The sequence below is a fragment of the Mycteria americana genome, chromosome 3 (genome assembly GCF_035582795.1).
Source record: "Mycteria americana isolate JAX WOST 10 ecotype Jacksonville Zoo and Gardens chromosome 3, USCA_MyAme_1.0, whole genome shotgun sequence".
In the NCBI taxonomy this organism is placed as follows: domain Eukaryota; kingdom Metazoa; phylum Chordata; class Aves; order Ciconiiformes; family Ciconiidae; genus Mycteria; species Mycteria americana.
This window is the reverse complement of record NC_134367.1, coordinates 53,524,872-53,552,744: the sequence shown is the minus strand read 5'-3', so window position 1 is coordinate 53,552,744 and position 27,873 is coordinate 53,524,872. Positions and strand designations below refer to the sequence as shown.

Below are 27,873 nucleotides of genomic sequence, written 5' to 3'. Positions count from 1 at the left end.
GAAATGAAGATGATAGGAAAGAGTGGAAAAAGAGGCAGGGAGAGTGAAGCTCAAATGAAGTGACTGGTGAAAGAAGGAAAAGAACAACTAGGAAAGAAAAGAATCAACCTAGAAGTGAAAATATTTGGAATAAAAAATTGCTGACAAGCACCACTATTTATTGCTCGATGTATTCCTGGCTCTTCTCAGGAGGCTCACTAATCCCAAGTTATTCATGGCTAGGGAAGCTGGAAATCCAGAACAAGAAATTTCCTGCATACGTTTGATGATATGTACCATCACCTGCAGCACTGTTCAGTGATGTCTTGCCTCTTGAAAGCACCTCAGAGAAGGTCCATTACTCTATTAACTATATCTCCAGAAAGTCTAGATCTCAGATCTACTGCCCCAAATCCCTTCTCCTTCTGTCAAGAGCTTTGCAACTTCAGTGTCATTTTACTGCAAATGCTGTTATGAGTACCAAACCCAACATTGTTTCTAGTGCCCCAAAGCCACACTCTTCCCTCTATTAGACCAGGTGTTGCGTTAAGAGTTACGGTCGCGTAGGAGTCTGAGGAGTGGCTGGGGGGGAGAACCCTCCCGTTGAGTCACGAGGTTCAGACAGGACCCCCTTGCTTTCTAAACTCCTTCTCAGAGAGGAGCCTAGGTGCGGCTAAGTCCAGTCCTAGTCCCAGACTTGGTCAACGGTTTATTTTCTAAGGACTGTGTATGTAGCCACTCATCAGAGTCAGAGCCCTCTCAGGGCTTTCACTGAAACAGCTTTGCAAAGTCGATTAAGGCGACAGCGTTAATTTACAACATTATAAGCCCGGTCGTGTTCAGCGTACTGAACTTCACGATTACGGATTCACAAATAACGCGCTGCACCCCCAGTCCAGTCGTGTTGCATGAACTATCACGGCCACACTTAAAGAGTCTGGTCGTGTTCAGTGAGAACTACCACGGCTAGATTAATGAAGACTGCAGTTTATTAGAGCAACAGACACACAGATTCTTTGGATTACCGGTGATAAATTCACTGTCTGCAAAGCACGTGCAAATACCAAGAGTATGAATAACACTGCTGGCTATAAACGTGTTAAAAGATAATAAAGCAACTCTAGAGAGATTTCTAAGTTTCCCGGGGAGGCACTTGGAATAACCAAGTGTTCGAATCTTACCCAAAGGCGTCCCGATGGGGGGGGAAGAGAGGCTCAGCCCGTCGACTGATCCCAGATGTCAGCATGGTACACGATGGTGTCTTCCCTAACATTCTCTCTCTCTTAAGCCGTTTTATACTCTCTTTCACCTTTCAGGTGGAGCTTGAGTGACTTTAGTCATACATACCTTTGTTTAGGATTGGTGTAAAGTTTTCTCGCTTCCCTTTTAAAGGTATAGGCTAGGAAAAATTCAAAGCACAAGCTCAGTGAGGGGTGGTCGCACCTTGGAGGCGGGTAGCTTTTGGGATGGAGGTGTGTTTTGGTATTATAATGATGTTATAATGAGCAAAGTTCACCAAAAGGACAGCATTTTGTCAAAAACATGACAGACTGTTGGCCCAGGGTAGCAAATATGCAGCTTATTAGTTACACACAATACCTTTAAGTTCCCATTTAATCGCAGAGCCTGGCCGCGGCGTCTCCACACCGCCCCACCCTCCGAGCAGTACCTCTTAGAGTCAGCACACCAAGCTCCCCTGGCGTCACCGACGTCTAAGGTTGCAGGCCTAGGGAACTTCCATGGAATGGATTCCTTGCACGTCAGCCGCATTCCACCCGGGAAGCTTCTTCACTGCTATACCTTACCTAAAAATGTGAATATAAGTTTAATTTCTACGTCACCTCCAGCAATTATCCCACATAATCCACCCCGTGACTATAGTCACTCAAGCTTCATGATATTTGGAATGCCTCAGGTGTGTCACATACATTCTCATGGTGAGGATTATCGAGTATGTATACATCTTGTGGGGATATTTGATGAGACAAACGCTTCACCACAGTCCAAAGTCTAACATACAGCACGATGGTTAGAATGAAGCACAACACAGTGAGCATTAGCAGAACAACAACTGGGTGAAGCATCTTATTGAGAATTCTGGTTGCGGTTGGCGACCATCCTAGCAAAGTGTCCCACCAATAGTGTCCTCCATCCTGCTTCACTCGTTCTAAGATGCGATGTATCTCTTCCACGTCATGGTGGACAGTGACTAATGTCTTATGGCCATTATTCCGGATGCGTTCCAGCAGTTGATTCAGGTCATCGTGTTGTAGCAGTTTTCTCACCAATGTGAGGTTCATTCCAATAGGGGTAGGTATTAAGTCTTGATACAGTCTATAGTAAGCTTGCAGCAGTTGGTGGCTTGTGACGGGAGCTGAATAGTTGAAGTCGCATCCCATAATTTTGGTAAAATTACAAACACAAATATTCGAGTGATTACTTATATCTACAGTAGTGTTACCTACAAATACAAAATCACAAAAGGTTCTCATGCAAACACATCCTTTTCCAATATAGACAAGTACAGTTTCAGGGGCTTCATCTGGTTGTATTTCAAAATGACTAACATTTTGTTCAATGTCAAGACAATTGTCCTGGGCTTTGAGGGTGTTACTCTCGTAAATAAATCCTTGTTGTTCCCATACAACGTACGCATTCACATCAATAGTTTGCCATTTGTTCCCATTTTGTTGGGCCCATACTCTATGTTCTAATGGATAGAGTATAGCTCCATTGTGATTCAACCCCAAGGCAATGATTGGGTATATGGTGTATACCGAAGCATTGCATATTGTTATGACAAAAGCTGTGGCTTTGCCGTCAGTAGGGTTGTAGGTGAAATTAACTGGATACCACCAGGATTGGAATTCTTTCTCAAATTCAGTTGCATTATCCCAAATTACCTTTCAAATTTCAGTGGGCAGGGTGCCTTCCTCGCCTTCCCGTATAATTGCAGCTACTATAGATTGCATCCACAGTTGAGCCTGGATACAACGAAGAGCTAAAGAAACATTGTTTTGGGTCACACCAAGTGCATCCACAATCAACTGGTGGTCTTTCTCATTTACCTCTCCCCACTGAGGCAATATATCCGATAAGAGCCATTGGTTAGCTCCCAGAGCTGAAAGAGAAGGTTGTAAAGGGTGTTTCAGGGCACTTAAGTCATTGGTTACTATGGCTAATTTATTAGCAAGTAGTTCAGCATCTATGCTGTTTAAGACTCCCAGTCCTGTCCCTAAGACACCAGTCACACCTCTGTTTGATTGTTTTGGAGAGATGAGAGTCCGTTTATGCAACCAGGCTGACCATCCTGCATAAGATGTACTCGGGAACGCTGAACAGGTAGCTTTAATTGCAGAGATATTGCTCTGCATTGCTAATTCCACCCGTTTGAGGGAGTATGACGGATTAAACAGCACTTGTTGCTGACCTGTATTTTTAATTATGTAAGGGCCTGTGTTGAAGATGAAAGGAGTTAGACCAATGGGAGGCCGAGTCCGTACATTTTCAGACATTTGTGGGGGCAGAGGTTCCTCATCATTTGCAACTGGCACAGATGTTGCTGTATCAGTCACGAATTCCAATAGTAATTCGGTGCCTCTGTAACCCCAAAGACAGTACACAATTATAGGTTTGGTAAAGGTAAGATTGTACCAGCAATCTGAATTTGGTTCGGTCATTTTGTAACACTCAGCCTTATAATTTTCCGGTCTGGAAGAGTCAGTATAGACCGTTTTAATTTCAGTCGGCCTATGGTAAGTAGACCCATTAGTTACTCAGCAGCTGATCTGTATTGTCTGCCCTGGAATGGCTTGAAGTCTAGCCATCCAAAGAGAGGCATTCCAACTCCATTCATCTCTTGAGTATACTTCATTTCCATGCATAACTAGAGCAGAGAGATTTAAGTTCCTTCTGTTCTGTTGTGTTCCAATGCTTGCACTATATCGTGACAATGCATGGTCCCAAGGGTCATTGTGAGATACTGTGGTAAGAATAGGTACATTCCTAACTCCATCTTGTAGTGTGTCAAGTGGAGTGGGTGAGGTTAGGTCAGGTGGTGTAGTTGGATGAGGTTCAATCACATCTATTTTGAACCGGAATGACAGCCCTATACAGTGTTGCTTTGACATCCTGGCCCTGTACAGTGTTGTTGCCACACACATGCCACAATAATGGGCCCCACCAGAGTAAAGTTATACCAGCAATCCCACTCGTCAGTGACACAAGACTTTGATGCTATTGTATTTCTGGAAATGTTGGATATTGTCATGGATGTGACCTTTTCATGGGTTGACCCGTTCATCATTCTACACCCTACCCAGATTTCTTCTCCTGCTTTTCCCTTCAGGAGTGGAAGCCATCCATTATCCCAGCTCCACTCGTGTCTCGAGAACACCTCAGCTCCATGCATGACTACAGTAGCTAAATTTAGCTTTTCCTTGATGACACGTGTTCCCATAATTCCATTGTATTTAATGTGGGCTTGGGACCACAGCCATTCTGGGTCTTTCTGGCTACACATCAAAGGAGTTGTCTGCAAAATGCTGCCGAATTTAAAGTATACCTTGATTCCAATACAACTCTCCTTGCTGCATTTTGCAGACATCTACCTCAATTGGAGTCGTCTTCTTTCAGGATTCCTGTGAACACAAAAAGGAAACAAACGTGCTCGGTTGTATTTAACCGGCAGGGTTAAAAAAAGAGGGTGAGATCCACCAGGTGCTAATGTGGTGTACTTTTCCTGCCCAGGCAGCCGTCCAGGGATGGGCAGCTCCCTGTATCAGTGTCACTATTTCTGCCATGTTTGGAACTGCAGCAGTCAAAGGTGCAGCGTTAGCATTTAACTGTCGGTAATCCACTGTAAAACGCCATTGCCCGGTTGGTTTCTTTACTGGACATACCGGTGAATTATAGGGCAAATGAATCCTTTTAATGATGCGTCTTTTTTCCAATTCCGTTACCACCCCGTCAATCCCCATAAACGCTGCTGCCAGCAACGGATATTGCCGAACACTCATGATTTTAGAGGGGGGTAAGGGTATAGATGTTTTTAACAGGCTCAGTTTCACTATGCTTGATTCCTTTTTATTGCTCGCAAAACTCCACACATTTCCATCGGGGAGTCTCCACATCCGCCCACGCAGTATGTCAAATCCTAGAATGTTAGTATATGCAGCACCGACTAATACCTCTACCCTGGTTAATCTTCGTTCCTCTGGCAACCAGAGTGAAATTTTTGCGGGAGCGCATTCCTTTTCCACACCATCAATTCCTGTGAATTTAACCCTGTGTCGGCCAGGTCTTATGCCCAGGGTTTGTGCTGTTTCATGGGTAATTACTGACATTTGGGCCCCAGTGTCAATGAGAAAGTTTACCAATATTTTTCGGGGTTCAACGGGAATGGCAATGATAGGGTCAGAGTATTCATCAGAGAGCCACTGAATTGCTAATACCCGCCAAGCAGGGTGGCTCACTGCCTTCCCCGGGGATGGAAGGTTTTTTGCTGAGATCCCGCCTTGTCAATTAGGCCTGGTGCAGAAGGTGCACTTTCCTTATGGGTTGGGGGTTTTCCAGCTAGGCAATTCTCCCTGGCTGGGTTATTCCTTTTACCCAGAGATTGGACCAATGTACGGAGATCCTCTGTAGAAACACCACGCAAGATTTGTCGAGGTACGCCCAAATCTAGGGCCTTACGCCACAACTCACCCCGTTCCTTATTGAATTTAGGGTTTTGAGTGTGGACTTGGCGAACCCGCCGGGCATGATCTGGGGGCTTTACACTGGACGAACTGATCCAGCCCGTTCGGCGTCCGTACCTATGCATGTCTTGTGCAAATTCACTCCATGTGGGTATGGGGATGCACTGACTTAGTCTACGATCACAACCAGCATCTCTACAAGCAGCCTGTATGCGATCTTGGGCATTTGCTACAAACATCTTGAGACAATCAGGGAGACCACGAATAAGAGGAGTTAATCGTGCTGGGTCAATAGGGGCTAGCATCGGGGATTTCCTTAACTCATCTCGTTCATATATCGCTTGTATGCAGGCTGCTTTCTGTACTGCTGCAACCAAATCGGAAGAGCCTGTGGCTTTAATCACCAGTGGTTCTCCTCTCTCCTGAGGATCTATACCACCTGCCCAGTATGCAGCTCGTGCAGTTAAGGAGTAATTATGCTCTCCTGGCGTGGTAGTTAAAAATACTCCTGGTCCCCAAAAGCCTCCTGCTTCTTCCTCACTTAACATAATTCGGTCTCCTCCTTCAAGAGAAACTCGCCACACATACTCGACTTCCGATTCTCCTGACCGCCTTGAGAATTTCTCCTGTATTTTTATCAACTCTGCTGGTGAACATGGAGTTGTTCGCACAGTAGTGCGTATTTTGTCATCATCATCAACAGCGGTCTCAGTTTTAACCAGAGGTCGTGAGAAAATCAATTGAGGCTTGGAATCGGAGGTCCCTTCAACCTCACCATCATCGTTGTCAAACCAAAGATCACCATCCCAAATTTCAAGGTTTGCACCACGCATTAATCTACGAATCTGCTTAACTGGAGCAGAAGGTTGCATTTTATCTAACAGATGATTAACCCTTTCCAGCAATTGTTTAAGATGACTATTCTCACTTTTAAGACAATTATTCTCACTCACAAGTTTATCAACTCCAGTTCCTAGTGTTTTTCCTGTATCCCTTTCACAGGCCAATGATGACTTCAACACCTCATCTTCCGATTTTAAAGTTGTATATTCTACATCGGAAACTAGTTTGGGAGCAGGGGTTTCCTTAGCTTCTTGCTGAGCACAAGACAAACAGGCTCCTAACACCGCACAAATTACACCTTTACCTTTTTTCACTCCAAGCTTTTGCGCAGCCTGACACTGCTCAATGTACTCTACCACTTTTTCTTTATCCGTCCAAAATTTTTGAGCCCACTCCTTCCCAGCCTGGGAAGGGGCACATTTGTATTTTTGCAGCAGTTTATCCATGGTAATCCTGCCGACTACGCCAATTTTTCTGTTGCGTTAAGAGTTACGGTCGCATAGGAGTCTGAGGAGTGGCTGGGGGGGAGAACCCTCCCGTTGAGTCACGAGGTTCAGACAGGACCCCCTTGCTTTCTAAACTCCTTCTCAGAGAGGAGTCTAGGTGCGGCTAAGTCCAGTCCTAGTCCCAGACTTGGTCAACGGTTTATTTCCTAAGGACTGTGTATGTAACCACTCATCAGAGTCAGAGCCCTCTCAGGGCTTTCACTGAAACAGCTTTGCAAAGTCGATTAAGGCAACAGCGTTAATTTACAACATTATAAGCCCGGTCGTGTTCAGCGTACTGAACTTCACGATTACGGATTCACAAATAACGCGCTGCACCCCCAGTCCAGTCGTGACAAGTTGCATGAACTATCACGGCCACACTTAAAGAGTCTGGTCGTGTTCAGTGAGAACTACCACGGCTAGATTAATAAAGACTGCAGTTTATTAGAGCAACAGACACACAGATTCTTTGGATTACCGGTGATAAATTCACTGTCTGCAAAGCACGTGCAAATACCAAGAGTATGAATAACACTGCTGGCTATAAACGTGTTAAAAGATAATAAAGCAACTCTAGAGAGATTTCTAAGTTTCCCGGGGAGGCACTTGGAATAACCAAGTGTTCGAATCTTACCCAAAGGCGTCCCGATGGGGGGGGAAGAGAGGCTCAGCCCGTCGACTGATCCCAGATGTCAGCATGGTACACGATGGTGTCTTCCCTAACATTCTCTCTCTCTTAAGCCGTTTTATACTACCTTTCACCTTTCAGGTGGAGCTTGAGTGACTCTAGTCATACATACCTTTGTTTAGGATTGGTGTAAAGTTTTCTCGCTTCCCTTTTAAAGGTATAAGCGAGGAAAAATTCAAAGCGCAAGCTCAGTGAGGGGTGGTCGCACCTTGGAGGCGGGTAGCTTTTGGGATGGAGGTGTGTTTTGGTATTATAATGATGTTATAATGAGCAAAGTTCACCAAAAGGACAGCATTTTGTCAAAAACATGACAGACTGTTGGCCCAGGGTAGCAAATATGCAGCTTATTAGTTACACACAATACCTTTAAGTTCCCATTTAATCGCAGAGCCTGGCCGCGGCGTCTCCACACCGCCCCACCCTCCGAGCAGTACCTCTTAGAGTCAGCACACCAAGCTCCCCTGGCGTCACCGACGTCTAAGGTTGCAGGCCTAGGGAACTTCCATGGAATGGATTCCTTGCACGTCAGCCGCATTCCACCCGGGAAGCTTCTTCACTGCTATACCTTACCTAAAAATGTGAATATAAGTTTAATTTCTAAGTCACCTTCAGCAGTTATCCCGTACCAGGGAAACCCAAGGGTCATGTTATTTCCAGAATTCAGTAATGGATAGGACCCTCACACTAATATTTTTGGTTAAGTGAGTGCTCCCAAGAACTGGTATAAAAGTGGTTCCCTCCGCAAGAATAAATTCAGTACTATTCAATATCCCGACTTGTGGCTCCAGAACTGGAGGTAACTCACATTTGTCTGAGCTTTTCATCCAAAGGAAACACTGAGCTACCCCGTCTGGGAATGGATAAACTCACTCTAGCTTATGGAGCTAGAGCTCCATAAGGGTGTAGTTAATATAACAGTAGTTGTATCGCATTGCTGTAAAATGTTTCGATCACCACAGAGCTCAGTTTAGGCTGTGGGCTATGGGCTTCAATTCCCATTTAAGATAATGTAAATGCGGATATGATTGGCATCCAGGGAGCAAATGGTATGAGGAAAAACATCTAAGAGAAACAGTCTGCTATAGTTTACACATGAAGGTTATTGTTTTTATTCACCTTTACACTTGATTTACATTTAAATTTACCAGTGCCAGCTTAGTAGATAGAGCAGCAATACAAACGGCATTTGGCTCTTCATGTTCAAAATGCCAGCAGACATTCAGGATTCAAAAAATCTGCTCACACTAGGTGTTATACTGGAAGAAATATTTCCAGTAGCATTTGAGAGGCTTCATAAGAGTGGATAGACCTAAGATGGCCCAGCTCTCCTAGTCAGTAATGCTCCCAAAAAGGCACACACGGTACATGCACCACGAGTTGTAAAGAACAGCTCAGCTCCTATGTGATGTGCCTGGCAAAAATGTCTTCTCTGTGGCAGTGGGTTTGCAGGTAGGGAGTCTCCCTGAAAGTATTGTGATCATATCAGACTGCCTGGAGGGCCTGCTGACCACAAGCTAACTGTTTGAGAGATGCTAATATGCAAACTACAGCAATGTGTGGCCTACTACATTTGTGGAGGCAGCTTTTCCATGGCATTTTTGGTCTGAAAGCATTTATTTTTTTGTTGTAAGGCACGATGATTTTTTTGCCAGAAAGATCAGGTGGAAATCGCTGAGAAGACAGACCAGTGCTACAAAGGAGGCTGGCATGGGTAGTGCTCCAGTCAGATGTGACTGTGATTCACAGCCTGGGAAGACAGATGTAGACATGCCAGGGCACAGTGGAGTGCTCTCAGATCAGCTGTGTATGTTGCCAGGAGAGGTTGATCTGGCAGGAGAATGTCCATCAAAGTCCAAAAGAAAGTCACAAAAAATGTTCAGACAGGTGCCTGAAATACCAAAACACCTGATCACCATGCCAATAACACTACCATGGCAGCTGAAGCCTCTAAGCTGGCATGTCTGGATTGCTTTTGAATAAAGCTTGCATTTGATTTTTGCAAGGGTGAGAGCATGTCTTGGCTGTGCAGTTTCTCTGAGAATACTCCCTGTGTTGCCATTGTGAAGGGAACTGGTGGGCTTCAGCAGAGAGGATGAAGGACAGTTTGGGAAGGAAAACACGAAAGGAGAAAGTGTCTGGAAGGTTATAGTCAAGGTATTTCCTCCTTGACAGTTTCCCTCGTATTCTTTTTTGTATTTTATCACTGGGTAAGACTAGTTTTCCTTTTCCACCCTCGTCTTCATCCCAAAGACTAAAATAAAAAATCAATATTCTTCTGTGTTGAAGAATGCCATTATAAAAGACAAGAGGAAGAGATTTATGGTGAGATTTTATAATAGTACTAGCAGTAATAGACGTTAGTTTTGTGTTTTCACATTACAGTTGTGTTTCAAGTTTAATACCTCAAATTTCAAAAAGATGAAAAGCCAGTTTTTCAAGATATCAGATCAGACACAATTCCAATTCAGTTGTTGATTATTAAAAAAAAGGTGGTTGGAGTTTGCTAAATCACTTTCTGAGCTTGCAATTTTTTACTTTAAGAATAATGTGGGCTTTTTTCCAACAACATGGAACATTCATTTCAAAAGGCAGAGAAAACTTTCTGTAAGTTGATTATTATACTAGTTATTTTTTTAAGTAGAAATTTTAATGCATTCTGGAATTAATGTGCTACCCAGAATTCACTGTAGTTCTTTCAGGATTTGCTAAAATAATGGCACTTCAATGTATAGTGAGCTTTACATATAATATCTGATTACTGACCCCCATCACATAAGGTCTTTCAGGACTTAGTGGGAATAACTGGAGAGTCTAAAGGTCTACATGGCCCACTGCTACACTGGACATGGAAAGTAAAACACAAGTGAAAAGAGCCAAGCAGAGAGAGGGCAGGACTGCGGCAAATACAGCTTTTCACTCTATCCAAAGAGAAGCAGGACTTGTAGGACTCTATGGGATCTTCTCATACTCTGGGTTGCTCTGAGTGAGGCTGAGCGCTGCTTCAGTCTTCAGTCAATACAGAACTGGAAGCACAGAAAAGTGATTGGAAGCTACTCTTCCTTCCTTCTTTCCCTTCTATCCAGTCTCAGTACATCTGAGGATTAGCTCCTCTACCTGTCTCTCTGCTATCTTCTCAGACAAGAGTAAAAATATGAGGGGAAGAACACAAGAGCAGGCAGACGCAAGTTGACAACCCCTAAAATATAACTGCAAACCCTACAAATCTGGTCTTAACCTTTATAGTGAATCCATGTCATTAAAAATTAACTATGAATACTGGATCTTTCTTATATGCACGTAGCTTGTGGCTAAAATCGCATTTCATTATACTCAGCTAGTTGTACCTACACCTAATTAAAGATGAAAAATGATGTGATGTGTAAATATCCTTCAAAGGGCAGCATGTCATTGGAATCTGATGTGATGAATTATAATTAGGGGTAGTTATTTTTCTTTCTTGGTAATTTTTCTGTCTGCTTATCTTTCTGGGAAAGGACTTCTCTCCCTTTGAACACAACAAAGCACCTGCATTTCCCTTTGATAACAATCCTACTTGCACATGTACCAGAAGACACAGCAGTGAAAGACCAAAGGTCCAGGACTCTGATTCATGACCCCTGGCAGATGTAGGCAGGAAAGCTGAAGAGGTTACTACTCACAAGGGCTGGGGCAGGTAGTAAGCACAGTTTAGGTGCACGTGCATCATCAGCTAAGGCTTTCTACTGTTGTACAGTACAGGCCTGTTACTACAGTCTGAAAGCAGCAGTGTTTCTGTTAGCAGAGTGGGCTGTGAACCACATGCAGACACAACACCTGTGCAGCCATTGCTGCTATCTGTGTGATAACCTTTGGGAGAGATGCCCAGCTGAGAGCTGAGGGAAACAACCTATTCACCTCCCTTAAAATGAATTTGAAGAGCTCATGAACCATAGCTCCTAGATGCAGTTCCCAGGTCAGCCACAGATACCCAGTGAGATGCTGAACAAATAATCATTCTGCTCCAGTTGCCATATCTGTAAAATTGGGTTTAGCATTTATCTGCCTTGAAGGAAGATGAAAAGGTTAAAATGATTAACATTTGCAAAGCTCCTTGCGGAAAGTATTACAGAGGTACAACACCACGCTAGTACCTAGGAGTCGTATGAAAAAGGAGTCTCCTTTGTGCAAACTTCTTTCCAAAAACTTTTGCAATAGTAGATTCTGACAAATCACTACCCTTTCGGAAGTCACTGCCTCTCACACACCACAGTTAGGACTTCTTCTTAAAGCAGAAGAAGATAGGTGAGTTAACCTAAGAGGGTAAGGAGGAATTTTCCTAGTGCAAAACCAGTGTTACAAAGAGGAAAAAAAACAAGCTGTCACTTCTTTTCTAACTGCAGTGAAGAAACTTACAGAAGTTTTCCCTCAACTCCTGGACAAACTGCGCAGAGTAGAACAGAAGGCACCAGCAAACAATATTTCTTCCAGCATTCAGCGGATCAGAGAGTTAATTGCTCAAACCAGGAGTGTAGCAAGCAAGGTAAAACTTTTGGATGGGACTTTTGGATACTAGTGCCAATAATCAAATGCATCTTACTAGGAGCTCCATTTTCCTGAGCTATGTCAAACCTTGACAATATCTCCTCCCAACAACTGGGTAAACAAAGTACCATGGAAGTCATTAAAATCTTTACAGTTGCTATTTGCAAGCAATTAACATTACCATGGTATTCGTGGTAGACTACTGCTACTGCAGTAGCAACTTTAATTAAGTAATTGGCACAATGTTAAAGATGGCCACAAAACCAAAACCATTTAAAGCTAAAACTAATAGGTCATGACTCAGCTGGCAACATCAGTTACAAGCAGTCGTAATTATGGCAATTTAATGCAAACTTTCCTGAGATGACAGTATTTCTTTTTTTCTTTTTAATTAATTTTCTGCAGGGTAGGAGAATCTTTGGCTCATACATATTTAATAGAGAAAATTACTTTCATTATCATACATAAATTATGAGGGAATTTTCTGTAACAAGAACACTGAGGTCAAAAATTAAAACAGTATAGTTGAATTCATTCAGATAAATAAAAAATTCAGTGCATTATTTTATGTTCACAATGCTGGAATATGCTGTCCACATACATTATTTCAAAAAAGAAAAGGAAAATTCAGTTAGTATGTGTGCAGCGCTTGACTGTTCTTTAAACGTATTTCATCATTCAGGCATACTGTGCTTAAACTTGAAAACATTATTTCAGTTATGTTGAAGGCATTTTGAACCAAAATGAACATGTTTAAAAATGTTATTAGCATCTTATATATATTACTGTAACTTCAGTAACAGAACAGGATTACTCGTGAACAGAAAATTGGTTATGCTACTCCCAAAGAAATAAATTATGGGTATAAGTTTTATAGCTATGTAAGAATTTCATTATGTGCCATACATAATGATGTAGCCCTGATTCAACTAAGCACACATCTATGTCCCACTGAAATTTAATTTACTTTATGAATATGCTTAAGCACAGTTAATTAGGAGCTTTAATTAATTTTAAAATTAATTCCCTTCATCTTCTTTACAGTGTCTTCCAGAAGTGATTGTTATAAACATAAAATTTTGCATGGCACATACATAGGTGCCAACTCCACTCTTGTAGTAAGCGAGGCTGCTGGCTAAGTATTCTTGCACATTTACCTTAAGTAATGTCCCCAGGTGGCAATAATGTGTCTTACTTAGCACACTTACAACTGCAGGTCCAAGTTTCTATGATGTTTGGAGGCCAATCAGCTGTTGAAGTCAATCCAAAGATCAACGTGGAGGAATTGAAATCTTTCACTTCCATGAGTTTGTATATAAAGCTTCAGAAAGACAACCCACAACTGGCAGCATCTCCAGACAGATTTATTTTGTACCTCGGAAACAAAAATGTAAGAGAATAACCCAGTTATATGTTATATATAAAAAAAAAAAAAGAAAATTGAAATAGGTTTGAAGTTTATTTGCCCTTGGTTTTTCCTCTCACTATTTCTCCATGTTTCAAAATAAGAGGTGTCTACTATATGACTGTCATCGATTTTGTGACAAGCAAAGAGCAAGGGTTCCCGAGACCTCTGTCCTTGAAACTTCTCACCCCAAACAAGGAAGGATTCTCTCTAAGCAAATTAGACTGCCTATGCAGCGTGCTGCTGATTGTCACAGCTGCGAGCCATACTTGCCATCTCCACTGTCGGTACTGAGCTGCTCTGAAGCAGTTAATGTCACCCACCTGGCTTTTGTGGGCCATGTTTCAATCAGGTTTATGCTGCTGACAGTGTCGATTCCAAACCTCCGAGGTCAGAAGCCCACAAGATAAGCAGGTTTCTTTGCCTGTGGCTTCTGCTGCTGTTGCGCACTCTGTACATCACTACTTTGAAACACCTAGAAAGGACATATACTCTCACCACCTGTAAGTGTTGTGAAATAATTGTTCCTTAAATTGTGGTTCCTAAAAGAAAAAAAATCACTCCTCACAAGCCAGGTATAATCCTGGCAAGCTGTTAATTGGGAAGAGTAGAGACAGGCTTTTATTTTTAAGCTTTTCTAAAAAGAATATCTACTTAATATAAATCAAGGGAAACCCCTCTTGGCAGAATATTTAATTGCAGCATAACACCTAGGCTTTAGACAAATGTTTCTTCCTATTTCCTACATATGACACCGTACGCTAAATACCGATGAACAGCTCCCCATTAAACATTACCAATTTACAGCCAGAAGACAACTCATGACCTTGTATTTACCTCAGTCAAAATGGATATGAGGTAAAATATCAGAGATTTTTTCTGTGCAGTTCTATCTCGTGAAGGAACGTAATTAGAGAATGAAGCATTTGTTTATTAGTTATATTTAAAAGTGTTATTTAGTCTATCAGAGCCCATACTTTACTAATTTCCTGCATTAAATTCATTTCAATGTTGTAGCTCTGACATCCTTCTCCATTGATGTTTTAGGCAAAACATTACATTGGTCTTGCAATTAAAAATGACAACCTTGTGTACATTTATAATTTGGGGGGCCAAGACGTGGAGATACCTCTGGATGCCAAGCCAGTCAGCACCTGGCCTTCTTACTTCAGCATCATCAAAATTGAGAGGTAAAGTGACAATGTACATTTCCCCAAAATCAAACACTTAATAGAAAAAAAAAAATCAAACAGAAAAGGCTGGGTCAGAACTGCTCCTCAGAAGTCTTCAGTGCCTGGTTCTACTCCTGGTGAAATAAATCAAAATTCTCTTTGCTTTTAGACAGCCAGCACCCAAGGGGCCACAGGGGGGAAGAGGAAGTGTCTGTAGTTTCCCCTTTCTTCCCCCCCAGGGTACCAGTCTTCTAGTGAGGAAATAAAAACCCTTCCTGGAGTTGGAGGCTTTCTTGTTATTTTTTAAGTCTAGCCAACACAAAACTCTCTTCTTTTACAATTCTTTACAATCTACAGGATTGGAAGACATGGCAAAATGTTTTTAACTGTGCCTAGTCTTAGCAGCACTGCTGAAGAGAAGTTCATCAAAAAGGGAGAGGTTCTTGGTCCTGGCTCTCTCCTGAATTTGGAACCAGAAAATACTGTTTTCTACGTTGGCGGAGTGCCTCCAGACTTCAAGGTTGGTCAGATAAATACTCTATATTCAGACTTAAATAATGCAAACCTATCTTGCTGGGCTTCCCTTTAAACACATGAATAGTTATAAATAAAATGTCCTTGTTTAATCATTTATCAGCCTAGGATTCCATATTCTAGCCATGGCAAAAACTACTGCTTTCTCTAGCATATCATCTCATACAGTAAGACAATCAGATTCCTGTTAGCTGTCATTAAAGTTTTCTGAAATGTAATAATAAGAAAAAAGCTTGCTGGCTGTTAAGTAGTACATATAAATTAAGGCCTATTATCCCAGCTTAACAAAGTTTGCAAGCTACCAGTTTTTTTCAATGCTAATGAGTTCAATGCTTACAATTTCTCTTTTACAACTGTCACAAAAATGAAAAGTAATGTATTGTTAATATTAGGACAGTGTGGCAAACTAGTAATACAGTGATTTGTTTGAATTTAAATGATCATTGGTTCAAATCCAGCCTTAAAATAGCATGAAGACTCGCCTGTGCAAAACATGTCCAAGGACCTGCATGAGACAGGTACTTCAGTCTAGTTCCTAGTGAACAGCACCCGTCTCATCACAGTCAGCATGAATTAGCACCTCACTTACCTGCTTCTGTGAACATACCAGGTCCTCTTTTTGGATTTAGAAATTGTTACGAATTATCTTGGCTATGAAAATTACATGGCTGAATGAAAACATACTTAGAAAGACTTCAAAGAATGCTAAATTCTTCAAGCTAACTGTAGTAGGTGCTAAAAACATCCAACTACTGTTCCACAAGCAGCCGTCCTAACAATATAAAAACAAAGATTAACTCAATATATTTACGTACTCCTCAGCTTTTGCATTGCTGTGACTGCCAGATATATGCCATGGTTTGAATTTGAGATTACTGAGCCCTGGGTGCAAATTGCCTGGGAATAGGAATGAGGACTGAATAATAATCGCACACAAAAAAAGTAATTCAGCAAATTTTCAGGTCTGTTCCAGAGCAGGGCAGAGGAAAAGGAAAAGAGAAAAGTGAATGAAATGGGAAGGGGAATGGGAAGAAAAGGATTCATGGAATTATTTGATAAGCATATGAGTCTCTTCTCCCTTAGGAATGGACACCTCACATTTTCATTTATTAACATACAGTCTTATTTGCTTAAAGCTTTTGCCTTTGCTTCCCTATTACGTATTTTGTAAATATGAAATGTACCACTTACCTATTAGAAGTCTCATACTTAACATAATTTAACAGAATAGTAGAAGAAACAAAGGAAAAAAAGGAAACATAATTTACGAAGTGTATCTGTGCTGCAGATAGGAATCTCATTTTCTCTTACAGCTACACATATTCTGCATTTCTGTGTTACCATTATTATTATATCATAAGTAAAATGGAAATAATGAGAATCCGAAGAAAAGTTACTGGCAGTGATCAGACTATGAAGTACAAGAGGTATTATTAATATCACACCTGTTCCACCAGGCAGAGTATTTTAATACTGAAAGAATGATTCACTAGCTCTGTCAGCTTTATTCTTTTGTATTTTTCCCCTCACCGGTGCAGCTATTTAAATTCCATTTTCAGTGATCTTTCTTAAAAGGAGGAGTTTCTATATCCTGCTAAACGTTTAAAACAATACCTACTGAAGATTAGCCACTGGTACAGACTTTGAATCCAGGTCTCCTGGGTTTAAAGTGCTCCCTCATTTCTCTCTCTTTCATTACGGTATGAAGTTGTTTTTCTGGCAGCGAAGGATGTCTATACATTAGACATGGAGTATCTATTGAGAGATTCAAATACATTGAGCAAGATCTGTGATTAGCAAATCCTAACCTTTTTCCCCTTTTCCAAGTGTGCTCCCTTCAAAACTACAAAAGAAGTTTGTTTGCAGTTGCCTTACCTGGTCGGTTGTTCTCACTGTGAGAACATTATGCGCTCCATTTTAACTTATAGCACAATGGCCATATCGTGATAAGGACAGCAAAGACTATTCCAAGGTAGCATCACTCCATTTTTTTCAAAATATGAAGAGCACAGGGACAAAACTGACCCCGGGCACAAATGCTTTCGTGATACCCAAATAAAGAGTGTGACCTTTCTCCTTTTACTTTTCCTTGCCCTCCGCACAGCTCCCTCCTAGCTTAAACCTACCTGGCTTCATCGGCTGCCTGGAACTGGCTACCCTGAACGACGACGTCATCAGCCTATACAACTTCAAGCACGTCTATAACATCGACACCACCACATCGCCACCTTGTGCCAGGTAGGGGACAGTCCCACCGTCACTCTGCTGCTCTGGTTTGTAGAAAGCGCCAGTCCTGGTGGTTCATTCCTGTTTCAGAATACAAATGTGAAGGTGATACTGAGTTATCCAGAGGGAACTTGGCCACTTTTTCACTCCTAGTTGCATCAGCTAGTTAAACTTACATATTTGCTGTGTCTATTAACTCTCTCACAACCTTGCTCATGCCTTCAAAAGGGAAACTTGAGCACACTCCCACCCCCAGCTAACAAAGTCAGTACAGAAGTTATGCTTCTGCTATACGCTCTTAAACCCACAACAGAAATTCCTCAGATAAGCCATTCACAAACTGGGAAATGCAGTCCCTAAAGTGGAAGTGAACATCAACCGCAGCATTCGTTTAGCACAGACTTAGCAGGCATTTTGTTCATACAAGAGGCAGCAACAGTAAAATCTTTCTCTATACAAAGGAGAGAAATGTGCAGCTTTGGGAAGAAATGCAGGAGGTGTTGGGACAGAGCAAATGATTGCTTCCCACGCCATTCCCCCAGGGAGCACAAGCTGCTGCTCTCCAGGACAGCGCATGCGGGCCACTCCTGAGCTCCCCAGCAGAGCCCACGCTCGGCTAAAGGCCTTGGAGAATTCAAATAGGTTACTGTACAAACTGGGCAAGCTCTTAATAGAAACGTATATGTATCCTTATAACGGGGAGGTGTTGTGGGCCTGCCACCTTACAAGGATGAGCAAAGAATTTTCCTGTCCTCTACATACAACACAGGATAAAAGCACGATCTAATGATGAAGGAATTACATACACCTTCAAAGCTACACATTATTTTTCAGAAAAAATTCCCAGGAAGAATTTGAAAGAAAAAGTCATCAGTCGCACTGCTGCCAGGAAGAAGCAGCAGTTCAGAACAATTATTTCAAGAAAGTAGTTTAATTATAAAGGCCTTTAAATTTCCGTAAAATGGGGATATGCCAAATATTGCTTCCCTGCTTGTTTTTTCATAGAAATAAGTTGGCTTTCACTCAGAGCCGGGCTGTGAGCTATTTCTTCGACGGCTCTGGCTATGCCTTGGCAAGAAACATTGAGAGAAGGGGAAGATTCAGCCAGGTGACTCGGTTTGACATAGAAGTTCGAACACCTACAGACAACGGATTGATCTTGCTGATGATTAATGGGGTGAGTACCAAATCCCGCTGGTACCCTTTGTCCATGAGCACAAGTTCTCCAGTACTTACAATATCATGCAAAATCCAAAATGCTTATGTCCTTACATTTACCTTCTGGAAAGAGAAATACTTTGTGTTCGTCTGGTGCATGTATAGATTAGGAGAGAACTGGAACGTGCTCTGCAAAGGCCCCAGGAAGCCAAGGAACTGAGCTGGACTCTGCTCTCATCCAGAGACCGTCAGGACTTCAGACCGGTCATACCCCTGTGATGACACTTTGAGAGAGACTCCAGTTAAGCCCAGTAGTTGCACCTTTAGTTAAATGTGAATGCACAATCAAAGCGATCAGAAATTTCTGTGAAGTAACTCCCACAAAGCAGCCACTTTGTGGTAGCTGCCACTTTATAACTGTGTCTCAGGGTGTACTAGAGTTAAGTATTTATTTAAGTTACTGAAAATGGAAAGTAGCCCAAATAAAAAGGCTTGATCCAAATATCACCAGCTTTTCAGACGTTTGAGGGTGATGCAAACTCTCTAAGGGTTTGAAGAAAGTAGACTCCACATGCAAATATCCTCTGAAGACAAACTCAGATTTTTTTGTCTTTGGGCATCTCCAAATCAAGTTCTCAAGTCCTGTGTGGATTACAACTTGGTAAAGCCACAGAAATTATTTTACTATGTAGATGCAGTCCACAGACATACACTTGGTAGACACCTACATGTACCACCACATTGAGCATTTAGAAGAGAAAAACATCCACTCTTACTAGAAGAGATACTCTCTCGTGTTTGCCTTTAGGGTAACTTCCAGAGGAGAGTCGTGGGGAGCAATTTGCTCTGCAGCATAGCATGCCACCACTAACCTTCGCTCTTAGGAGGTTTTGGACTAAGCAACTGCTGTTAAAAGTTTAACAGCCTCTATTGCAGAACAGTCATTTTTCTTCCAAGCAAAAGTGCCCAGAGGTTTGTCAGAGATGTATGCACTTTGTATGTTACAGTGGAAACTGCAATCAAGTTGGATGTTAGCTGTGGAAGACCATGCCTGCTCAAAGGCAATTTTAGAAAGACTGTGTAAGCCAGCCCATTATTCAGTTCTGCAAAGACAGCTCATAAATATTCTGAATGTAATCCCTGTTTCATTTTCAAATTTAACCTGTTCAAGACAAACCCAAGCTGCAGTTTCATTTAAAAGCACTAGATTAAAACCTACTTTCACTACTTTAAGTAATTACTTAGGAGGGTGGACTCATTTGTGTCAGACAGCAGTTCTTGGCCTGCAGCAGTTTTTTGAGAATTACTGTTCCCATGTTTCCATTAGGCATGGGAACAACAGCATGAACACTAGGAGAGAAGACAAACATTAGCATTAAAAGCATTAACCCAGATGCACAGTTGCTGTAAACTGTCCTTTCTGCTTCTTTATGTTCAGATTTGGAACAAGACTAATTCTATGGTACAGATCTTCATTACAAGCACTCCCTAAAGATTTTCTAAAGTAGAGCTCCTGTTTATAAAGTTTAGGTCACCCAAGCCACAGAACAGAAGCCAAACCATGAAGCAGGAATAGTCAGGAAATCCAGAAACCAAATACATAGTAAATACACTCTTGCTATTGCTCAGCCTTCAGCAAATACATCAGCACTGATCAGGGCTGTGAAAAGATATAATCCTGAGCTATTACAGGCATCGTGACAGAAGCTGCTAATGCAGGTACAGCCATTCTAGCACAACATTGCTTTTACCAGTATAACATCTTTCATTTGGGGCATGTGGTATTACTTTGAGAGTAAATAGATGTGTTTGCATTAGGAATACTTTGCTGGTAAAGAATATTGACATTACTGTGCTACCAAATACTATTCCTACAGGGAAACAGTTCACCAAGTCTTCAAATAAGTGCTGTTTATCAAACAATTATGTGTGCATGTGTATATATACACATATATTACATATATAAAAATAATTCAGAAACTGTGTTACAGTTTTGCAAATAAAATACAGTTTTAAAATACATTTAAAATACATTTTTTGCAAATACAGTTTTCCCAGCATGCTTCTCACAATGTCAGACACTCTCGTAACACTGTTTATTATTTTTTTTAAATTGCTGCCACAATCATAGTGCTTTTCTGACTGCTGTTTTGTTTTATACAGAGTATGTTCTTCAGTCTAGAGATGCACAATGGTTTCTTGTACCTCCGCTATGACTTTGGCTTCAGCACCGGCCCTGTGCTGCTAGAGGACTCCATGAAGAAGGCTCAGATTAACGATGCTAAATTTCATGAGGTAGAGATGCGGTTACAATCACAGCCATTTGGCCAACTATCCCAGCAGCTCCAAAGAAGCAATAATTTGCTCCAACACCCATGAAAGGAGCAAAAGGATGAGGGGCCAGGTGGTGATGCAGTAGAGCAGGCAGAAGAGTAGAGCGCATGCCTGCCTTGCATGTGAAAGAGCACATGCAAGTCCCACCACTACTGAGTGCTGGAAAGGGAAGGCTTTCCCTGCCTCCTGGTAAATCAGTGCTTGTGGACAGATTCTGCGTATTACTAGCCAAGGACAGGACAGTTCATGTGGGATAAAAAGTGTTATTAATTTAAAATGAAATTATATCCAGGACAACTATGTCCTTCAAATATACAACTCTCCTCAACTAAAAACATGTTGTTACGTTAACTCGACCACCCTAGTTGTTATGCATTGTATTACAAGAAATACTGCATTTCCCATTTCATTTGAAGGGAGAATTAACTTGGTAGCAGTCTTTTATATATGCATAATATTTTAGGGACTTTGGCAGATCTAAAATATCTACTTGTATTTGGTTTAAGACAATTCACTTTAAGCCAGGGTAACTGTGACAGTGACAGTAGCAAATCCCCCTTAGTGGCTTGCTTCTCCTGCCATTTACTTAACATAAATTCAAAGTCTGATTCCTGATCCAAAATTACAGCTACAGTTCTGTTCAACCTGTTTAATCAGAGCACAATTAAGCCTTTCATGCTTTGACAATGAAATAAGTTTTTTAAGAAGTATGCCCTAACTTCTTGGATAAATCAATAAAGCACTCTGAAGTTAATGGAGCTTATCTATGTGCCACAGTGTAGAATTTGACATGGGGTACTTTCATGTGGATTTATTCATAACTGAAATATCCTGGGTTTTCAGTCATCAGAGAAATTGTGACATCAAAATAAGCTCCCTACTAGTAATTGTTGTCAGCTTCTCCCGACTTACAAACAACTTTTTTGATAAATGGGAGGAACTTTTCAAACAAAAAGATATAAAGATGCAATCGCTTTTGCAAAATCACCATGACAACTCACAAAAGATGACATTTTGGACACTTTTAAGCACATGTTTTTCTTTTCAGATTTCTATTATATATCACAATTCTAAGAAGATGATCTTGGTAGTAGACAGGCGACATATAAAAAGTGTGGACAATGAAAGAACAGCAATGCCATTCACAGATATCTACATTGGAGGAGCACCTGCTGAGATCTTGCACTCCAGGTTGGTTTACAACGGGGATTCAATCATTATCCTCAAGTAATCACCATATTTAAGTTATGTTGTATGACCTGTACTGAAGGGCTTACAAGAAAATATTTTCCCCAGCCTCAATACCTTATGTAAAACAACACCTCAGATAGATACTCTTCTAAGTGTCTCTCAGAGCTCTGAAGTACCAAGGATTAGGCTTGATCCAGCACAAGTAAATCCTGCTGAAACTGGTCTAGTTTTAGTAAGGGTAACAGAAACTGTTGTCTTCTTAAAACAAAAAGGCATTTTGAAAGAACACATGAATATATAGAATCGCTATTCCTCCTTGCTCTGCAAAAAGTGATCTTTGTAAAATAGCATTACACTAGCTGAAGGATCAAAACCCTCTACCAACTGCATTTTCAAATCTAAAGATGGTATTTTTCCTACTATGCACTTCACTTCTGATCCATCTCAGTTTCTCTCTAGACCCAAGTCAGCTGGCTCTGTGTGGGCGTGGGAAGAAAAGAAAAAGTCTCATTTTCCCATCATACCATTTGACAGAAGCCAAGTTTAATCTCAGTAGACTGTATAACTCTCATTTCCTGCAGTGGGAATCTGCTGGACCAGGGTCACGCTCTGGGAGAGCAGGCTGGCTGCTTGAAGAAGGGTATGCTCTTCTGACAGGCAATATTCATTCCCGGGGTCAGACAGCAAGGCCAGCATTTTCAGAAGGGCTCCAGCTGCTGTTTTAAGTGTCACAACTGCTAACAGAAATACCACCTCTCTTTAAAATACCCTCTATGGAAAAAAAAGGGGGAGGGGGAAGATAGCAAATGCTGCCACAATAGTTTCTAGGAATTAGTGGTAAATCTCCTGAAACCTTATTTTGTTGTCAGGAGAGCCTGTTAAATTGATAAATAATGTCTGAGATATAAAACACTTACAGATTAAGCTTTTAAGATAGGGACAAATTTCACGTAAAGGAAAATGATGCATTTCAATCCCATGTAATTATTTGAACATGCAAACAAAATGGTGGGCAAGGGAGAAACAGAGTATATAATTTATCTGGCCTTTCAAATAGTTCTTTACAAAGGTCTGTCATAAGGGGCTATTAAGCAAACTAGTGAAGTGGAAGGGGGAGAGACTGCAGTAGGTTAGAAAGCAGCTGGGAAAGAGAAAATGGGACATAGAGTAACTCTTCAATTTTCACAGTATAAAAAGACTACAGCACATGCCCAAAGGATCTCTCTTAGGGCTGGTATTAAATACATTAATGATCTAGAAACAAAGCACGAAAGGATGGTGGAAATTACTTTGGTTAATCAAGCCTAGAGAACACTGAAAAAGCCCAGAAGGACCGAGAAATCTGGGAAGTTGAGCAACTCAATGGCAGATGAAACTTGTTCACAAATGTAGGATACAAGACAAATCACATGAATTACGCCCGCAGTTTTCTGAGTGAATTGTGGTTATGCTGCAGAACACCTAGAAGGTACTGTCAAAGCAGGAAAAACAGCACCTCAATGAACAAGTCATATCAGAAAAAAATCCATAGGCATTGTAAAAATATGACCAATTATAATATTGAAAAATGTATATTGAAATTATTTAAGCAGAGCTACACCTTTGCCTTGGATACTGTATCCAGCTTTTGTTCTCATGACAAGAGTAGACAGCAAAAAGTATGGTCCAAATGTGGTGATATTTTTCCATTTTCATCAGGAGCATAAGTTTTTATCACCATTACATCTACTGATGATCTACTACTATCTAGCTACTACTAATAATATCTACTACTGATATTTATGGTTCCTTTTTCTAGGATGATTTACATTTGACTGACATTGGGGGGCAGCAGTAGGGGGGAAAATGAGCTGTAGTCTTAGAGAAATAGTTTAATATTCTTTCAAAGCAGTACATTTTCATTCACTTCAACAGCACTTTCCTCTGTCAGTTGCCTTTTTTCCCAAATAAATGTATCTGGAAGTACCATTATATGTTATTTTTCTCCCAACTCAGTCACTGCATAAAGCAGAAAGCTAAGGGGAGGCAGGAGCACTGGGTGCTGGGAACTGTTAAGAAACAGACTCAGAAGCCTTTCTTTAGGTCAAAACCTATCTTCTATAGCTCCTAGAAAATGTTGTTAAGTTAATGACATTTAACAGAAAGGTATATTTATGGCATCCAGCCAGTCACATGGTCAGTCAGAATAGAGATTAAACTGGTTGACTGATATCCCACACTGATCCAAATCCCAGTGAGGATGGCAGGAGCCTTCCTGTTGATTTTGCCTTCCTGCTGATTTTGCTGAGAAGCAGACTAAGCCCCTACAGTGCTCCTCCTCTCACCTTATTTCAGACATGTACATCTGCGATACTTCACCTGATGACCCATTTTTGCCAATGTAGAAAATTAAGCATTTTCAGAGCCTGATTTCATTTGTCATGTTTCCAATGTCTACCTTACAATGAGATAACCCACAGACAACTAGCGCAGAAGCAGATGTCAACACTGTCAGAGTATCATCTCATGTGAGGTGAGAAGGTCTCTACTAAGGTCCATCCTGTAGAAAGCACAAAGACCATTTACAGGTAGCCAGGTCAAAACTCCAGATTTCACATTCACTCCTTCAGTATATTATTTGTTCTCTAGCTGTCTCCTGGACTGGTACCCAATAGATGCCATGTCATTTCCTTGCCCTGTCACAGACTCTCTGTGATTTTAGGCAAATTTCTTCTTCTTCATGCAGTGTGAGTATTGTGAGGATAAATTCAATTATATTTGCCCTTGCCGTAATGCTGTGATAGCTTGGTGAGAGGTGTAGTTGAAAAACTTAGAGCAGTGAGTAGGAGCAGTTGGGATACACTGCTGTGCTACCCACCTCAAATCTGACATAAAAAGGATCCTAGAAGCCCACCTGCTGCTCTCATTTACAACTATGTAAACCCACTCATCAGCAATCAGAATTTACTCTAACTTCCCTGACCCCTGTTACTATTATTTGTTAAGAAATAGAGTTTCAGTTGCTTCCCAAGATAAGAATGGAGCTTGCTAGTTAAAGCAAGATGGGAAAACTAAAACAGGACTTCTCTAAAATGATAAAAAATGGAGATAGAAATCCATTGATTTTCACTGTAAGTGGACAGAAATCCTCTTAAAAATAAGACTTTTCATTTCAGCAGCTATTTTTATCTTTTTAAAATTGCTCTATATGGATCTCCTCTCTGAACTCTCATATATTTCCCCCATAACATTTATTACATCTGATGCATCTTGACTTTTCAAAACACATAATGTGGTTTAGCTCTTTTACATAAAGATGCAGGAATTGGGCACTAGTGAGGCAAATGATTCAGGCTCTTTCAAATTTTTTAGAACACCTTGGCAATAAAAGTCTGTTCAGAAAGGCAAGGGCTATCTAACTGCAGCTTGTTTGATATTGTTTTCCAACAGCATTAGTTCACATCTGGCAGGAAGTATTGGCTTTAAAGGCTGCATGAAGGGTTTTCAGTTCCAAAAGAAGGATTTCAACTTGTTAGAAGAACCAGGAACCCTGGGAATCAGCTATGGGTGCCCAGAGGATTCACTGGTAAGCATAACATCATTTGTGAGATAACAAAATTTCGGCAATGGATACAGCTGTGAGCTTGAGTTTTACTCCCACCAATGGAAAGAAAGTCTTGAACCAAGGAAACAACAATGCACTCACTGACGGGCAGGGGTGGGGGGGGGGGGTGTAAGTCTGCTGACATACTACCCAATTTTCACCCTGAATTACAGCACAAGGTGTTTTACTTGATATTCTTATTATCTGTGAGATTGCAGTGTGAAAGCTGGATCTGAAATAAATTGTGTGCTGTATTCTGAAAGGAAATATTGCAACATAGTTCATTTTTTCTTAAAGAAACGAGAATTGTCCTCACATGCCTCCTAATACAGATGTATGAAATGAAAAAGACAGCAAGATATTCACCCTTCAAATGAGTTCTCCCCTTAAGTCAGGCCAGCTCTTCCTCTGTGATACACAAACCAACCGCACCAGCATTAACACTGAGAAAATGCCATTTTGTTTCTAATCCCTTCCATTCTTCATCATTTGTTCATTATAATGCAAGGCTGGTAAATCTAAAGAGCGTTTGTGGTCTTTATACTACAGCCATGTCTATCCAAAGCCATGCTGCAAACCTGTGAAGATGAAGGAGGCCACCGCTTGTAGAACTCATCACACAATCTCACCCTCGGTCAACATGGAAGCTAGCTGCAATTTGTCCTACCCCAGACCCAGTTTTCCTTCTCAGCCTCAGAGGGTTATAGACCGCCACGGCCAGCCTCCCACACCAGCACTCAGTGCAGCACGCAAACTAATATATCACATGCTGGGATGGTGACTCAGTGCCACACAGCTCTGACAGGAGCTTGAGCCCCCTCTTCTTCCAGTCTTCATGCTCACTAACATCAGCAGACTTAGGACGAGGCCAAGAATCCCAGGAAACTGAGAACAATTTGGCTTATACTGTCTAAAATGGCTACAGTTTCTTAAGATTTTCACAGCATGTGAGGGATAGCCTATATAAATTAGATTAAGACATGCAGGAAAAATTGAAGTTTTTATAGAAGAACTGAACTGGCTACATCTTAAAAAAAAGAAATAACCTCATTCTTTTTATGATTTGAATGTTTTCTGCAATGTACTTGTAATTTTGTTTTAATACACAGATGTCCCGCAAAGCATATTTCAATGGAGAGAGCTTCATTGCATCAAGCCAAAAAGTTTCCCTCTTTAGTGAATTTGAAGGAGGCTTTAATTTCCGGACATTGCAGCCCAACGGGCTGCTGTTCTACTATTCTGAAGGAGTGAGTATATATTTCTTTACAGTTTGCTTTATTTTATCCTTGGATTGTTTCCCAGGAGAATATTAGGGGAATAATACAATTTCTCACTTCATCTTTTCATAGTAGAGAAAGCAGTCCGCAATATAGAAGCATTCATTGATGACCTCATTTTCACAGTTTGATCTACAGATGAAAACCAGCAATGTTTAGACATTATTTTGATGCTGAGGAGAGGATTTGATCATATGCCTACAATTAACATGCATCCATTTGTGCTCAATAAAGTCCTTAGGGCAGAAATGCACAGAGGATCTTGCTGTGCTCAGCAGCACTGCAATCCCTATTTGGACCTGTAGGTGCTACGAAAGTACAAATAATATTAAGGGCCTGACATATTCCACCCAGAGACAATTCCCTAGAAGCAAAGACAAAATTTGTTTTAATTAGTAGGATGGTATTTTGAGCATTGCTGAGTTGACAGAAATCAGTCAGAAAGCTGCCTATATTCCCAGATGGTACTTAGATCTCCATGTGTGACTCGGAAAAGCTGCACTTGAGAACGGCTCCTTACAGCTATGGAAAGCCAGGCTGCGCTAAATGACCCCTCAGAGGTGTGACATGGGCAGAAATACGGACTTGCACTCCCAAAATGTTGTGTGAGCCAGAGCGAGTCCAAGATCCTGAAGGCTCAGACTTACATCTGCAGCAAGCATGAGCTCAGCTGACAGAACATTTGCAACCACCCACAAATGTCTGTTCTGCCATACTTGCAGAAGATCATCAGCAGTGCAGCAGGGAAGGCTGTAAGACACCAATAACCGCTCCT

General features: G+C 41.3%; 1 protein-coding gene and 1 long non-coding RNA gene across 3 annotated transcripts in view; one reads left to right on the top strand and one right to left on the bottom strand.

The window, feature by feature from the left end:
* The window catches only part of LAMA4 (laminin subunit alpha 4), a 116,185-nt gene that overhangs the window by 72,130 nt on the left and 16,182 nt on the right, over positions 1-27,873 (top strand). For both annotated transcript variants that reach the window (XM_075498583.1, XM_075498584.1), the window contains 10 exons: positions 12,077-12,216; positions 13,435-13,608; positions 14,671-14,813; positions 15,153-15,315; positions 17,434-17,567; positions 18,561-18,732; positions 20,877-21,008; positions 22,096-22,238; positions 25,668-25,803; positions 26,931-27,068. In XM_075498583.1, coding sequence (XP_075354698.1) covers positions 12,077-12,216; positions 13,435-13,608; positions 14,671-14,813; positions 15,153-15,315; positions 17,434-17,567; positions 18,561-18,732; positions 20,877-21,008; positions 22,096-22,238; positions 25,668-25,803; positions 26,931-27,068 — 1,475 coding nt within the window. The remainder of the gene's footprint in view (positions 1-12,076; positions 12,217-13,434; positions 13,609-14,670; positions 14,814-15,152; positions 15,316-17,433; positions 17,568-18,560; positions 18,733-20,876; positions 21,009-22,095; positions 22,239-25,667; positions 25,804-26,930; positions 27,069-27,873) is intronic.
* On the bottom strand, positions 1,419-17,583 carry LOC142408275 (uncharacterized). The gene is made up of 4 exons (XR_012775237.1): positions 17,456-17,583; positions 7,644-13,593; positions 4,544-4,619; positions 1,419-3,100 (listed from the first exon to the last, which is right to left on the bottom strand). It is a non-coding gene; the product is annotated as an uncharacterized LOC142408275 (long non-coding RNA).